The sequence below is a fragment of the Electrophorus electricus genome, chromosome 4 (genome assembly GCF_013358815.1).
Source record: "Electrophorus electricus isolate fEleEle1 chromosome 4, fEleEle1.pri, whole genome shotgun sequence".
In the NCBI taxonomy this organism is placed as follows: Eukaryota; Metazoa; Chordata; class Actinopteri; order Gymnotiformes; family Gymnotidae; genus Electrophorus; species Electrophorus electricus.
This window is the reverse complement of record NC_049538.1, coordinates 25132897-25148582: the sequence shown is the minus strand read 5'-3', so window position 1 is coordinate 25148582 and position 15686 is coordinate 25132897. Positions and strand designations below refer to the sequence as shown.

Below are 15686 nucleotides of genomic sequence, written 5' to 3'. Positions count from 1 at the left end.
GCACGTGCACAAATGCATACACGCATGTACCATATTGCTTGCTCACTGGGTGCTATGAATACACATACACACACAGATGCACATGCATAACAATTTAATAAAACAACATAGTTGTACTTACCTTTAATCCCTGAAAGAATGTGCATAAGACATTAGCTATGTACAGAAGCACCTCAGACATTACCATGCACATGGTGATGAATTCTAATCAGAGGCTTGGCAGAGCAGTCTGGTCCAGCAATATATGCTGGTGAGGATCAAATTAAGTTTATTTTGAAATCTAAATTTAAATTGGAAAAAAATCTAACCTCTCTGAGCTAGGTGAATATGAACATTAATTTTTATTTTACTGCAACTGTTTTGAATGTAACTGAGATCAAGACTAATCTGCTTTTAAGCCTCAATCAAGATTCATTGCCAATGGTTCTCTGTAGAAGAATGAATAAGAGAGACTGTTGAAGTACAATACATTTTCTATATAAGCCATAGCCCTATACCCAAGAACATATGATATGAAGCCTGGAATGACCCGAGGACTTCTGCTTCTGTCATGACACAACATTAGTCACTGCAGTGCATGCTCAGAAACACAGTAGTAAATATGATTTATTTATTGATTATCAAGGTTCAGGGTGAGTCTTATAAAAACAAGCTCAGCATGGCAATAACCGTTGAGAAGAAGAGACATGTTAGAACACCATCATGTAATCAGTGCCAGGAATGGCTGCTTCATTACCTAAGCTTGGTACCAAATATTTCTGAGCATGTTTCCAGACCATAATATTTCAGTTTGATGGTTTATTAGGCAAGTAACAATTATCATGGGATACTAGTAAATGCAGAGCATGCCCTGGAGAGGAAACGATGCCATTTTAGCTCCTTATTTAGCTTTTATTGTTTATACTGAGTTCATTGCCCTCGCAACAGTGCTCTCTCTGTCTCACTTTCTCTGTGTCTCTCTGTTTCTCTGTAGCTTCAGACTGTTTGGTATCTGAGTGGTCTGAGTGGTCTGAATGCAATAAGTCGTGTGGGAAGGGTCACACGATCCGGACGCGGATGATTAAGCTGGAGCCACAGTTCGGGGGCGACCCCTGCCCCGAGACTGTCCAGAGGAGGAAGTGTAAGATTAGGAAGTGCAACCACGGCACTGCCGACAGCGAGGAGAGAAAGAGACGCAAGGAGGCCCGCAAGAGGAAGAACAAACAGGGCAGAGAGGAAGCGGCTGACGAGCTTGCAGGTGAATGGCATTGTCAGGTTACAGCCACAGTCCTGCTGTCCTCACTGTTTAATCTGGTACTGCTGGTATCTGTGCCATTCGCAGCATCAGTATTGTCATTCCCACTTTGTTCAGTGTCATCTTCATACCAGCATCTTTAACAACATCAGTAGTTTCTGTCTATGAATTTCAGAATCTTTAATGTGAGTGAAAACAGAATATAGCAGTAAAAGTTGATGAACACACAACTGCAAGTTTGACTTACACTGTCCCCTTTCCTCTATGTAACCTCTACCTAAAGGGTGCAAAATGAAGCCATGGTCTGGATGGACTGACTGTACCAAGTTGTGTGGAGGTGGGATCCAGGAGAGGCTAATGACAGCCAAGAAGAGGTTTAGGGGCTCACAGTTATCCAGCTGCAAAGACAGGAAGGAGATCCGCGCCTGCAATGTTCATCCCTGCTAGGGCAGCAGGGCATCATGGGAAGGGACATAATTTGGCAGGGAGACAGGATTTAATCACTGTCTTTCAGTAATGCAGTGCACTCTGTTTAGGGCTGGCATGGTGAAACAGTTTGGTATTTTAAATTTTTTAATTTTTATTTTTTAAACTAGACTATAGAATAGTAACCCACTATTTGTCAGAAAAAAGAACACAAGAGAGGTGGTTAGAGTTACTGTGGAAATACTATTCAATTTTTACTTTATATCTAAAAAATACTTGTAAAATTCAATTTCATTGATAGGATCCAATCTGGTGGGATTTACAGAAGATGTATATTACACAGTGCAGACCATGACATAGAAAGGTTAATTTATTTTGAGAAGAACAAAAACATTTTTGTTTCATACTCACCCAAAACAGAAGCGAAACCATCACAAATTCTTACAGTGTGTCACCTGTGGACCCATTTACAGGCCATAAGAGACTGAAGCATTTTTAAAATTCTTTTTAAAGAGTAGTATTTCAAGAATATAATTTAATTCAACACCTCTGTACCACTACACTGAATGGCACACAGTTAACAAAGGACTAAAGACAGGCGTAAGTGGTGAAAACTCTTCAGACATGTGAATGAGAATGGGTTGAGAGACGTACCCTTTTGAACCTTTCAACAGCAACAGTTCATTTGAACTCTAGAGAAGTAAATATAGCCATAAACATGTAAATACAGGGCCAAGGCTCTCTGTTTACATCCACAACAGGGCTCTGAGGAATTAGCATAATGGCATTCTACTGGTATAACAGCAAGAATAAATATTTTATATTCAATTCTCCAAGAGGCAGTGTGTTCACTCTACTTTTCAGCCATTGAGTGGACAATGGGAATTGTATATGTCACTATTTAATTTGAACATTATTAGATTTTGAATTATTACTAATTTTAGAGATAGTTCTGCCTTGTGCAAAAAGTAGCTGCATTGAATATAGATTTTTTTTGTTGCAAGATTACTGTAGTTATGATATATGTTAAAGTTGTGATATTCCTTAAAGAAAATAGAATTTTTATGATATTCTTAAAATAATAGATAGAAACCAATTTAGAAGACTTATAAATGTACTTTTATCATTTCATGTGTTATATCCCCCATATGAAAGCACAGGTAATTAGCCATTCCAGCATTTTCTAAGCTCCAGAAGATGAATGTGCTTTCTAGAAGACAGATCTGTTGTGACTTTTTCCTTGCCTATAATACTTAGATGCCATTTTACTTGTCTGCCTTTGAGTTTGTGCATTTCCTTTACTTCTCAATTTACCCCCAGAACTTTTCTGAGAGTGTAATCCAAGATTCTTACCAAAGTGTTGTGTAGATGTTTTATTGTTGTTTCACCATGCTCCCTCTGACACAAAATAATAATCACAATTACTATGATGATTATAATATTTTGGAATATTCCAGATTTACAATAAAAGTGAATGTGACAAAGTGTCAAATTGATTGATTGATTGATTGATTGATTGATTGCTTATCTGGAAACAAAACAAAATTCACGTAGCTTTCCTATTAATAATTTATATTGCTTAGTCACCACCATTCCATAGACACTAACACTGCGATAGATTGAATATGTTTCATATAGTAATCCACCAGACGGCACAATTGACCAGAAAGCTATTCGAGGGGAAAAGAAGACCGACTAACCACACGATGGCGACAGTGGACTTTCAAAATTCACATATGGCAAGTAGCGCTGTAGGACTTAAGATCACGTGATAATCCTTGATCGAGAAAAGAATGAAGGACAGAAAATGCATATAGGACTTTTACCCATTAACAGTAATTACTATCGACCTAGTGTAAATTTTCATATACTCTTTGAATGTGGTTGCCATAGTAACCTAGTCCACTAAACTTTTTTAAGGTACAGTCCCTTTTTACACATTCTGCTGCATATCCTCATGCTAACCCGTTCCTTGCACTGCTTTAGATAACGCATAAGCAAATCTGAGGGCTCACCATAAATTGCTTTTCTGAAACAGGACAATATGATGTTATATTCTGCAGCAATAAATAAATAAAATAAAAATAAATACATGAAACGTTTATGGTAAAAACAGCAATAGGAAATGAGGTAAGAAATATAATCCAACTTCCTGTCTAACACAACATTCTGACTGCCATACAGATTTCCTATGAATATGTCGAACTGTTTCACTGGAGTTTCTTCTCAGTAGGCAAAGAAGAGCTCACTCTCCCCAAAGTGTTATCCCCTGCTGATGAAGGCAGAAGAACAGTAATGACTGCTGCTGTGTGGAAGACTTCACTGAATGATACACAGAAAACACACAGGTACACCAATTACATTCACAATATCTATGGCTTTCATTTCAATAATGAATGTTATTTCAACATACCTCTGAATTCTCCACAGTGGGCATTATAATGTTGATGGGGGTGATCACGATGATGTATATCCACGTATGTAGAGTTTTGGTGAATTATTCAGTTTTCATGTGCCAATGTACTCTTTTGTCACTATGGCAACAAGAAACCCCATTCACACCCCACAACTCCCATTGCTTTCGCAGAGTGTGCCTGGTAATTGTCATGGTGATATGCTGTTGACATGCGTGTTAAATGTCCATTGAAATCATTTTGGAGCGCAGAGGGTATGTGTGAGTGAACTGTGTAACAAATAGTGCCTTTGCCCATTGTTTCTTTCTCTCTCTCTGTCTGTCTCTCTCTCTCTCTCTCTCTCTCTCTCTCTCTCTCTATCTCACTTTCTGTCTTTCACTATTTTTCTTCACAGGTGCCTCTCAAATGCAACACCTATGACAGCATGTCTGCATTCACAGTTGATTGGATCAGGTTTTGGGCTGTCAATCTTGCATGACTAAATGGAGGCCCCATTGTTGCTTGCATGACTGTCAACACATCCCTGATGGTAGTGATACCTCATCTCAACCCCGCCATGCACTTAGTCCATGTGTTTCAACCACACATGCTGACACTTGGGGAATGTTGTACCACACAACATGTCTGGACTGTTGGGTGCCCTGTTTCTGAAAAGCATGTTGCTGCCATCTTAAAAGAGATAGTTCAGTGTGATACTTACATTTAACAATGATCTTTGTCTTATGATGCATTTCGGAAACCCAGCCAAGTTATTTATTGAAGCAAACTGAAAATGAAAAACATCTAACAGTGTAATGTGGCTGTAGATTGCTTGGAGAAATGAGCTTATATGAGCTTGGTAACTTCAGGAAGGTTTGGGAAGAGCATATTAAAATGATTGTTTAAATCATGCTGCAAGTAATTAAGCAGCTACTTACCGCAGCCACGCTGACCGTTTATCCAGGATCCTGCCACAACCCAGTCAGCTCACTCACTCATACCTTCCACCTCTCTCTACAGTTTTATGCCCATGACTGGGGATCTGCTAGTGATGTCAGGCAGACTCCAGACTACTACCATATTCCTGTATACTACCCATGAATTCGACATAGGACAACTCAGAAATGCAGAGAGAGATCATTTCTTAACCTAAAAATACGGCTTTATATATGAGTTTAATCATTTGCATGTAACCTCTCATTCTGTCTAATTCTTGCTCTTTCTCTCTTTCTAACAGACACACACATGCACACACCCAGATGAGATGCACAGTGTTAAGTCCATTACCTAGCCAAATGAGTCCTTGCAGGTGGTCTGTAGTACTTGCATGTCTTATCATCAGAGTTCACATTTAATCAGTGAGAACTGCAAATATCACAACACACTTTGTAGTGTTGATTAACAATCAGCTTATCTCTGAACCTGAATCCACAATTGCTTGAATTATGTCTTATCTTACAAGCTAGACTTAACCCTGCACCAGGCACCTACAACACGTTCCTATTGTGCATTTTAAACATTCCAGCTTGAGTGGTTTTGTGGGCAGATGTCAAACATAAAGGTCATTTCATGTCCAATACAGTAATAAGAATGAATGCTATATTAAATTTAGTGCTGTTACTTTATTGGAAGGGATGAGGAAGACCTGATGCTAAAATAGCCACCATATGTTTTACTTTCTCTGTAAGGACTTGAAGGTCTGCACAGCTCTCAGCTCTCTAAGCAATGATTGTTTTAGGTTGTGAAAATGAATAGAGAGAAAATGACTCCATTTCTCCCTTTGCAGACAGGTTGACAGCTTATTACATTCCTTTATAAACTAACTGGCCATGAGCTAAAGCTGTAAAATTTCATGACTTAAGTTTGAAAATTGTAAGGGCACTTTTATTAAATAAATAGTGATCCATGAGGAATAGCTGTGTAAATATAGAAGTGGGATACAGTGTTAGCTATGTCCTTTTATAACCTTTATATTGTATAAGAACGAATTCCAATTATTAATAGGACCAAGACTTAAGAAAAGACCATGCACAATTAAATATGAACTTCCATCACAAGACGCAATAAACATGGAAAAGAAGTAAGTATAGCCATCTCTGTGATGCTTATAGCCTGATATAAAGATACATTTCGGCTAACTGTGGAAGGGAATGTAACTGAAAGATAGCACAGCATCCTACAGAGGTTGGGCAAGTAGAATGAATGTAGAACCATTCCAGGTTCAATTATAAATGGCATTTAGTGAACAGTGAAAGGAACTGTTCCAGTCTGTTTGCTCTATGGGAGCACAGGGTTGATGGCAGGACATGTTTTATCATTAGGCAATGAGTGTGAGCTCATGGTAAATGGGGATGGTGAGAGGCAGGCACAAGAGACTCTCCCAATAAAGCAATTAAAGCCCCACAGCCCATCGCTGCTCATCCATTCAGCAAGCATCATGTTGTCATGACAACACTGCCTACCTCCAGCATGTGCGAATCATGAAACTAAGAACAAGAAATTACCCCCCCGACACACACACACACACGCACACACCCAACTAGCCATGGTGCACACAAAATCAGCCATAAAAAGCATATTTATTAGCTCTGCATCATTCATCTTGTTTCATTCTGGAAATTCCATATTTGTGTCAAACATATTCAAATTAAATGAGTGATACTGATACATGATAAGACCAGAGGTCAGGAGCATGCAGGTGTTGCTGCCTGGGGTAAGTGCTGGGTGAGAGAAAGCTTAGGGAAACAGACATTCTTCCCCTTAGCCCTGTTGTGCGGTCTTCTGTGCAATCCAACGCTCTTGCTTGCGCTTCACACCAGGGCTCTGTGTTTCCGTGGCAACGCCTTTCCTCAAAGCACGGCAAGTGTTTGTGTGTTTATGAGCGAGCGGGCGCTTGTGTGCTTTCCAAGCGTGGTGTTGAAATCCCTGCGCAGTGGGTGTGGGGGCCAGCCTTGAGCCATTCTTGCAAAAGAAGTGATAAGAGGAAGGGAGAAAGGGTCACGCTGGATCAGCGAGGAAGACGTGGACAGCAGTCGGAGACCCCTCGATGAGTGGTTCTCATGCAGTTAACAGGATTTGCTTGTCTCTCGGCACTTACCACCCCCCACAGGCATATAGAAGTCATAAAGACAAGTACATAATAGCTCTGCTTAATAACATACTAACAATATCTCAGGCAGAAATCGGCACTTCTGAGATATAAATGTGGGCATACATACTTCAGTACTCCTTGCTGATAGCTTTGACAGATCTGTTTTTCTGAGCTACCTAAAGTTTGGGCGGTAAGCTAATATTTTCTGCTCATCATGACATCAGAACACAATACAAAATAAAATTTTGCATATGCAAATGCAATAAAGTATAAAGTTTTTGTGAAAATAAGAGAGTACAAAGTGACAACATATATACATGTTCCAAAATAATCAATACATTATATTTATAGAAGTATTTTGCATAGGTCTTCTACAGGAATGAACAAGGTATTTTTCTTAGATAAAGCTATGAATATGTTAAAATGTTTTTAAAAATGTCATTGTCAAAAAGATGATTTTCATAACTACGTAAATTTAAACTCCAAGGAGGAAAGGTTAAGAGCAGGTTAAATGTTTTTAGTTTTGCCTTGAAGCATTCAATTTTCTTGGGCGCAAATCTTAAGTGCAAATGTATGTAAATTGCAGATGATTGCACCTGACAAATTTGCATAGGTTTCCTCTGACAAATGGAGTTGTATAAAAGCAGTCACAAGGCAAGGATTTTTTTTAGGATACAGTAGGCTACTGCTAATGTTTTGTGACTGTTGAAAAAAATAGATCCTTTTTTATTAATTATATTTTAGGTATTAAGAAAATTATGACACACAGGTTTCAGTGTACCACTGACCCGACAATGCGTCTCTTCCTCGATGATGCCCTTCCAGACCTATAACACCACAATGCTGAGGTTATGCTTCTTTTGTGGGTTTTGGATCTGAATTCCGTCAGTTGGATTTCTGCAGATTCAGCATGGATAACCAAAAGATTCCACTTTTTCACCTAAGAAAACTCCAGTTGCTTGAGCATTATGTCTCAGGGCGTTGTAATTTTGCCAGGTGAAGTATGGTTCAGTGAGTTTTGATGCCTTTGGTTGATCAGTAGTTCAGAAACTTTTGCACACTTCACACTTCATCCAGCTGCTGTCATTAGCAACAAAGGCACGTGAGCCAGTACCAATGCCTATATGATGTTTCACCTAAAATCGCTTCATTTTTTCTACACTTTCGATCCTACGCTTACAGGTTAACGTGACACATTAACATTCTGGTGCTGACACAAACCTTTAAAAGGACTGTCCATGACTACTCTAGCAACTGGAGATTAAAGCCCACAGGTTCATTACAGTGCTTTCCACCAATATATGGGTAGATCACAACTGAACAGGACACAAGCTCTGACATTCAGATACCTGCACAACACACTCAAGAACACATAGAGCAGAGAGATAATGAACTGGTCAGTAGCTGTATTCTAAGCCTTCACCATGCTGCTATGCAGTTAGGAACTCATCTGAACTCATCTGATCTGTTCTCATTCCCAGCTGGTCAAATGCTGAGGCATCGGTAGATACCCTCTGTACTCATCCGTTAGCACAACGTAATCCCTTTTCTCCCATTTTAGACCACATTATAGCTCCAGCACTTGTGGACTGAGACGTGTACTGAGACATAAGTACACAGTTCTTGTCTATCCAGCTCCCTCTCTCTCACTCTGTCCTTTTTCTCTTTTCCAGTCTCATGAATCTCTATCTAAAAGAATTAAAATCACATGTCATGAATCTCCATCTAAAAACAATTAAATCACACAACATGTTGTTGGGTACAGCAGGAGTAAAAAGGTGTTTTTTTGTTTTATGCCATCAACATTTACATTTTAAATATTTTCAGTACATACACAATACTTTATGCTCTCTTTGAACCTGAACTGATTCATTTTAGCACAAGCATGTGTAGTTCACAGTCAATATTCACATTTACAGCTGCAGTGTCTGGTGTTTATAGCAGGTGTATTTCACCAATTCCTGACCAGTCTACTGCTGGTGTGGTGTGTTATCTCCAACCAAGGCCTTAAAACTGCTGATTACATTGGAACTAGAACAGTACCTCTATTACAGAATTATGCCCCTACCGTTTGTTAAGCCTGTCCTCCCATGTTTGATGACATCCAGGTGAAGGCTAATTTAATTTCTACCCTGCTTTTCACCCGGATCCATGATAATTAAGAGAGAAGTAGTGACTGCTCTGTAGAAAGTGGAATCTAGGATAAGGGAGTGTGGAGCTGTCAGCACACATAATTAATCATTTCAGCTCCCATCCTCAGGAAATCTGGGTTCAGAGAGCCCTCAGGGCTTTTGTACAACATAAATGTTGGGAATTTAAATTGATATTTTAAGAAAAAAAAAATATTTTATCATTTGTTGATATTTTATTAGAAATCTTAGGTACACATAATTTTAGTTAAACTGGACAGCATCTAGATAAACATTCCAGCTAAATTATATCTAGATATTCACGCCATTGTGAGAAGATGTATTTAAATGATCATGTCAGGTAAAGTGATGGGGCTTGACTGTTGATTCACTCTTGACTCATATGAAGTAAAGCACTGTTTGAGAAGTCTTACTTCACCTTAACTCCCAGAGCAATACGTGGTGCATTATTAGTCTATTAAGAAATAGCACTGTGTGATGCCCAACTGAGGTGCCCAGCACACCAGTGACAGGTTAATACAGGTTTTTTACAACAGGGCCTGAATGAAACAACAGTGAAGTAGCATATAGCAGTGAAGTAGCATGAATAAAATCATTGTTGAATTTGCTGTTTTAATTTCTATTTTTGTAAACAACCCCCTTTAGCAGAATGTATACTAACATATCAATAACTGTATAGTGGCCCTCTTCACTATTATTACTACTACTGAAAAAGAAAATTGATAAAGGACTTTCTTGAAATTACCTTTTCACACATTGACCAACCATATATGATCATATATGATTGTATATGTCTCTTGTCCAGTGTCTGTTAAGGTCTATCCTAGGTAATTAATATCATGACCAACCCAAAGTGAGGGAAGCCTTATTTCAAATTTAACCATAACTCACTTATTGAAATTCTTTCAAAATTTGATCCATGCTTGGTGTCATAAATCTTGCACACCCCACTGATTCTCCCACAGTCACTGCCCCACCCAGAACCACATCCGTACACATCGGTAGATGCGATGACATTCACCTGAATTTTAACAAGCTATTCTCTATTTTCCTGTGGTTCACCACCTAACGCTTGGACTCCTCTCACAATCTGCTCTCCTGTGACTGACCAGGAACTGAATAACAATGCAAAAAGCCCACCACTCAATACCATAAGTTTAAAATATTTTTGTCTCCTACACATCCTGCTTATTGGGAAGTAATAAAACCTATTGTAATTAGATCCTTTTGCATCTGGAGTACGCCAGTGGTAGCTCAGTGGTTAAGGTACTTGACTTGTAATCAAAAGGTTGCTGGCTGCTTCAAGCCCCACCACTGACAGGTTTCCACTGTTGGGTCCCTAAGCAAGACCCTTAACCCTCAATTGCTCAAGTTGTACTCAGTCATAATTGTAAGTTTGGATAAAAGTCTCAGCTAAATGGAGTGTTTTCTATCATTACCCTTGGCTTAGCTAGTTTATGTTCTACTAGGATCCATTTCAATATTTCCTTGAGCAGTGAAAAGGCTAGTGAATCTTAATAAGTCATAATAGCTTGGCATCCAGAAACTCTTTCACCAGTAATCATTCACAATGACCAGTTCAGTTTGAATTTGTGTTCAACCAGCGTGTCTATGGTCAGTTTTAATAATTCAGGCTCCTGGACATCCAGAATGCTACCTAAACATTACCTCTTCCAAAAGCATCTGCTGTGTTTTAAACAGACAATGATGGTCTCTTGATGTTCAAGGAGTGAGAAATAGAGCCCTGTAGATCATGCCACCTGAGCCCCATAACTTATGTGACACATCACTTCAAGTGGTACTAGACTTTGTAGTCTTTGACTGAGTAAAAAGGGATGCCAGGAGTTCCATTATTCCAACCCTGTTCACAACATTCACTTCTCCCTTAACATGACCAACCACACAATAACAGTTTCCTTAAATGAAATACCTTATATTTTTTATTGACCTTTTATATGCCTGAACCTATCCCAAATAAACCATAGTCCTGAATATGCCTGATTGGTACATTAGCCCACAGGTTGCATATGTCAACCCACATAACTAACTCTGAGTCTTTGGAGCTCATTCTTCTTCAAGATCAGATCTTAAAGTTCCTCTTATAATGGCAATTATTCCGGAAATCTGAGGCCTTGTGAACAAACCAATTTTTGAACATTTTAATACTTCAGCTATGTCTCCAGTAATTCATACATTGGCAAATACACCATAGCTATTCAGGAAATAAGAAAAGCAATACCTCATCTCTTACTGTGTACCTGTATTGACTGGTCCATTAAAGAAAAAGATATTTTATGATGATTTTAATGTGATTTAGGATATGAACTGTAAATGCCTGGGAAGGAGACAAGATCCCATTCACAAATACAATTCCTGGAGGAAAGCTCTCAAGATAGGTCAAGCTGGTTCTCTTTTTTTAAACCCAGAAATGTGTGATCTGTTATTTTATTATTTATGTTTTGTAGTTCATTTAGTTTTGGATCAAGTAATTAGTGTATATTCTCCATTGCAATTCTCTGAAATAGTCTCTTTTTAATCTTGGAAATTTTCTAAAACAATGGACCCTAGTGACATGATGAGCATGCATAGTTTGTGATGATATCCAAGAACCCATGAACATGCAAAGGTTGTATAAAAATGTGTATAAAAATACCATATACATGTAATATGTCAGAAAACTAATTCATTATTTCACTTTTTCTTACACAGATACCTTCAGGTAAACCAACTTCTATAATTATTTCCCATAGGGTAAGTAAGTAAAACATTGATTTAGAGTCAATCAGGATCAGTCAGGTTAACAAAACAGTTTAATGCCTTGCTGTCTTGCAATTTGAATGCTCTAATGTACTTCATCTATTTCAAATGGTGACACTGTGATAGCAACAAATCTAACATCCTGGCGCTATGCCTCATTAGATTACTGAAGATTAAACTTCTTAGGTTTAATTGGCATGTTCCTCATAAAACTCTATACATTTAATGGGACATTCATTGTAATTCCAGCAGTGTGCTTTGTACAACAAAAATAGCAACAGGGCTTCTTTAATTATTGTGATTTTTAAGAAATAATGGAATATTTTTGTATTTATTTGAATTCATTAAAAACTGCTCAGCATTCTGTCAGTATATTGGCTAACACGTAAAAAAAACATTTTTGTATTTCTTATATTGACTGCAGACTCTAGCATTTCGGCAAAATATGAATATTGTTGACAAAAAATAATGTCGATAAAGCATAAAGTAGAAATTTATGGAAAATACTCAGTAGAAACTTAACATTATTGTCCTACTTCATGAAAACTTGTTCCTACTGCTGAAAACATTTCCTTCATATTATATGGAAAGAAGCCTTTTAAAAAGCTTATTTCCTTATTTAAAATATACTTACATTTACAGTGTCTGATAATGAGTTGATGAAGTGGGTCAGGTTAGGGCAGGGAAAACTCAAGACTGGAACAGACAACTTTTTCACTACCACAGTTCTCACTGTGAACACACATGTCCCATGTTTTAGAAATATTTCAGTGACCAATCAACGCTCAATGTGCTAATGAACAAAAACCCATCTATTGCATGTAAATACAATAAACCATAATTATTCACTCAGTTCTCATTGTTCCAAGTATATAATGTAACACAATGACTCAGGAAAACAATAAACAGAAGGTCACTGAGGGAGAAGACAGGATTATCCGGATGGCTAAGTGCTAACAGCCATGGCATGAAAACAGGAGGAGGCGGGGCAGTCAGTGTTTACTCTATAGTTGGAATCATTTGCAACTTTAGAATTGAGAACAAACAAGTCTTAGCAGTAGCAGAATTCTTCTTTTCCTGGTGATGAAGATGCTTAATTTTTTCCTGCAAGATTGAAAGAAGACCATAATGTGAATGGGAATACATCTATTTTCACCAGCTCCGAAAGCTTCAAATTTCAACACGGTGTAGCAAAAAACAGCATTAGCCTGCAGCTCCTAGAAGATGATAGTACTTTCCATAACATGGGGTATCTTTAAATCATAGAAGATTCTAGTACTTTATGTAACTGGGAACATTAGCACTATTGATTGTGTGCTGAGAAGATAGCAAATAAGCATAAAGCAAATATGAGTTCCAGTTGAAAGACATGCAATATGCAATATCAGTTGTATACTACTACAGTATTTGCTGTACTCTGCTTACTGTGTGTATGTATTCAGAGAATAGTTAAGCTTAATGCAAATGCTGACCCAGTTTAATATGTGAATGTTGCTGAGACTGGCTTTAATCTGACCAAAAGGCACCACGGAGAGTGTAGTATCATATGGCAGAGAGCAATGGGGGAGGTCCCTGGCCAAAGACAGTGAAATGTAACCATCTGTGCTGCTATTACTCTACAAAGGGTTGTCCATTGCCATGTCACCATTGGCTAACACAACACATCACTCTCAGAATTCCTCCTTTCAATGTATGTAATTTTCCTCTCACTCCTAGACAGACTGCATAGGACACCATACAATGTAACATGTATCGTTATATGGGATAATGACAGCCTCCACCAAGCACATCACATACAGAAATTATATTTCTTCCACCATATCTGATGTTCCTAAATCCCACTAAAAATCAAACATTTTTCAGTTTGGAGTTTGGAAACCTTGGGACCTTCTTGCGTAGAGGCTCTAAAGGTATCAGTCAAGATTTGCGACTGACATGGATCCTTCATAGCATTACTTTTCCCCACAGGGAATTGAATAGTTGTGGTGTAGATGAGATTTTAATGACCAAAGCCATGTGATGGAATAGATAATGGTTGTGTGTGTGTGTGTGTGTGTGTGTGTGTGTGTGTGTGTGTGTGTGTGTGTGTGTGTGTTTAAAGTTTAGCTATAGTGACATTGCATAAAGTCACTATTAAATAAATGACTGTTTATAAAGTATATATTACTGCATTTGTTCCCTCTTTTTACACTAAAGCATTTGAGAAAATATACTTATCATATATACAATTATTTTAAAAAGCAGAAAGCAGTCCAAATAAGTTTTACTCTACTCTGTTTCCTTTGCATGATGTTGAAATCCTCTTGTACCTCAAAGAGAAAAAACATATTCATCTTCCATTCAGCCACTGTCATGTGGCATATTATTACACTTTTTAAAAAGGCTTGATTGTAATGGTGAGCAGTAAGAAGGTGGATGCATGTTCGGAGAAGAATGAAATTGATTATGGGCAAATCCAAAATCAGAGTCGTAGTAGTCCAGGGTCATAGAGCCAACACGGACAGTATGGGAATACATTACAAACAAACAAAAACAAACAAAGGCAAACTGGTGAAGCAGGCTATAACTATGGCTAAGAAATACTCGGAGGCTAAGAAACACAAAGGCTAGGAAAGACACAAACGCAAGGAGTACAAACTTACATACATGCATACAAATAAGGAATACATCAAAGACCCTAGACGTGAACACAATGAACAGCAAAAACCAAGGTAACAAGGCAGGGTTTATATACATCAACTAAACGAGGGACATGTGTTTAAAATCAAATAAGGGGCGGAAAAAAATTAACTATGGAACAGAAAATACAGGGAAAACATGGAACACGGAACCTGGGAGGGACTAATCCTGACCATTGATGGCTCACTGAAAAATTGTTTTGATATAGCCATCCAAGGATAGATGGCCATGATATATAGGGGCTATGACAGAAAAGAGGAATTACCATTAGACCTCATTTAACCTTGTTTCAGTGGTGTCCACTGAATGAAGCAACATTATTTTAATGTTTCGTTGTTCTTGTATATTTGAATGGTATATGCAGGCTTATCCCAATAAAAAAACAAAAACAGCCCCTATTTAAATATTTATTTAAATCATCTAAGAGTCATCACTACTCATTATGGAAGATAATATTGGTCCAAACACCCTAAAGGAAGGCAGTTACAAAATGTTGTCGTATGTCATTGCATAAGCTACAAGAAGATGAGTAAGGTCAGTATGCCATGCCTTGTGTTTCTTTTTGTGAACAAGTTGAGAGAACACTATGTTCTGCTGTCATGCTCATGGATAAGGCATTGTTTAAAATGAATCACAACAAACTCTCCTAAGGGCCAATGTATCTGATCTTCTTATTAGCCCTTTGAACATACTGCTTGAGGGCCAAGCCAGCAGAATGCTTCTTGCAAGGGAATGTCTCAGCCACATTTCATGCTATCAGACAATCTCTCCACATGTAACACTTTGAAGGTGGAAGAAGTAAAAGAGTCGTGCTGATTAACTCAGATGGAATGAGATGATCCACACATTTATGGATTTTACAGTGATCTAGAATGCATGCAGGAGTGAACCCCCATTAGCATTTAATAGTTTATTAAGGTACAGATCTGTGAAGCTAAGCCCCATGCATCAGCATG

At 38.1% G+C, this 15686-nt stretch overlaps 1 protein-coding gene across 1 annotated transcript in view; it reads left to right on the top strand.

The window, feature by feature from the left end:
• The window catches only part of spon1a (spondin 1a), a 64280-nt gene extending 61124 nt beyond the window's left edge, over positions 1 to 3156 (top strand). The window contains exons 15-16 of the mRNA XM_026999441.2: positions 974 to 1237; positions 1518 to 3156. Of these exons, the coding sequence (XP_026855242.2) occupies positions 974 to 1237; positions 1518 to 1681 (428 nt within the window). The 3' untranslated portion in view covers positions 1682 to 3156. The remainder of the gene's footprint in view (positions 1 to 973; positions 1238 to 1517) is intronic.
• Positions 3157 to 15686: the final 12530 nt, after the last annotated feature.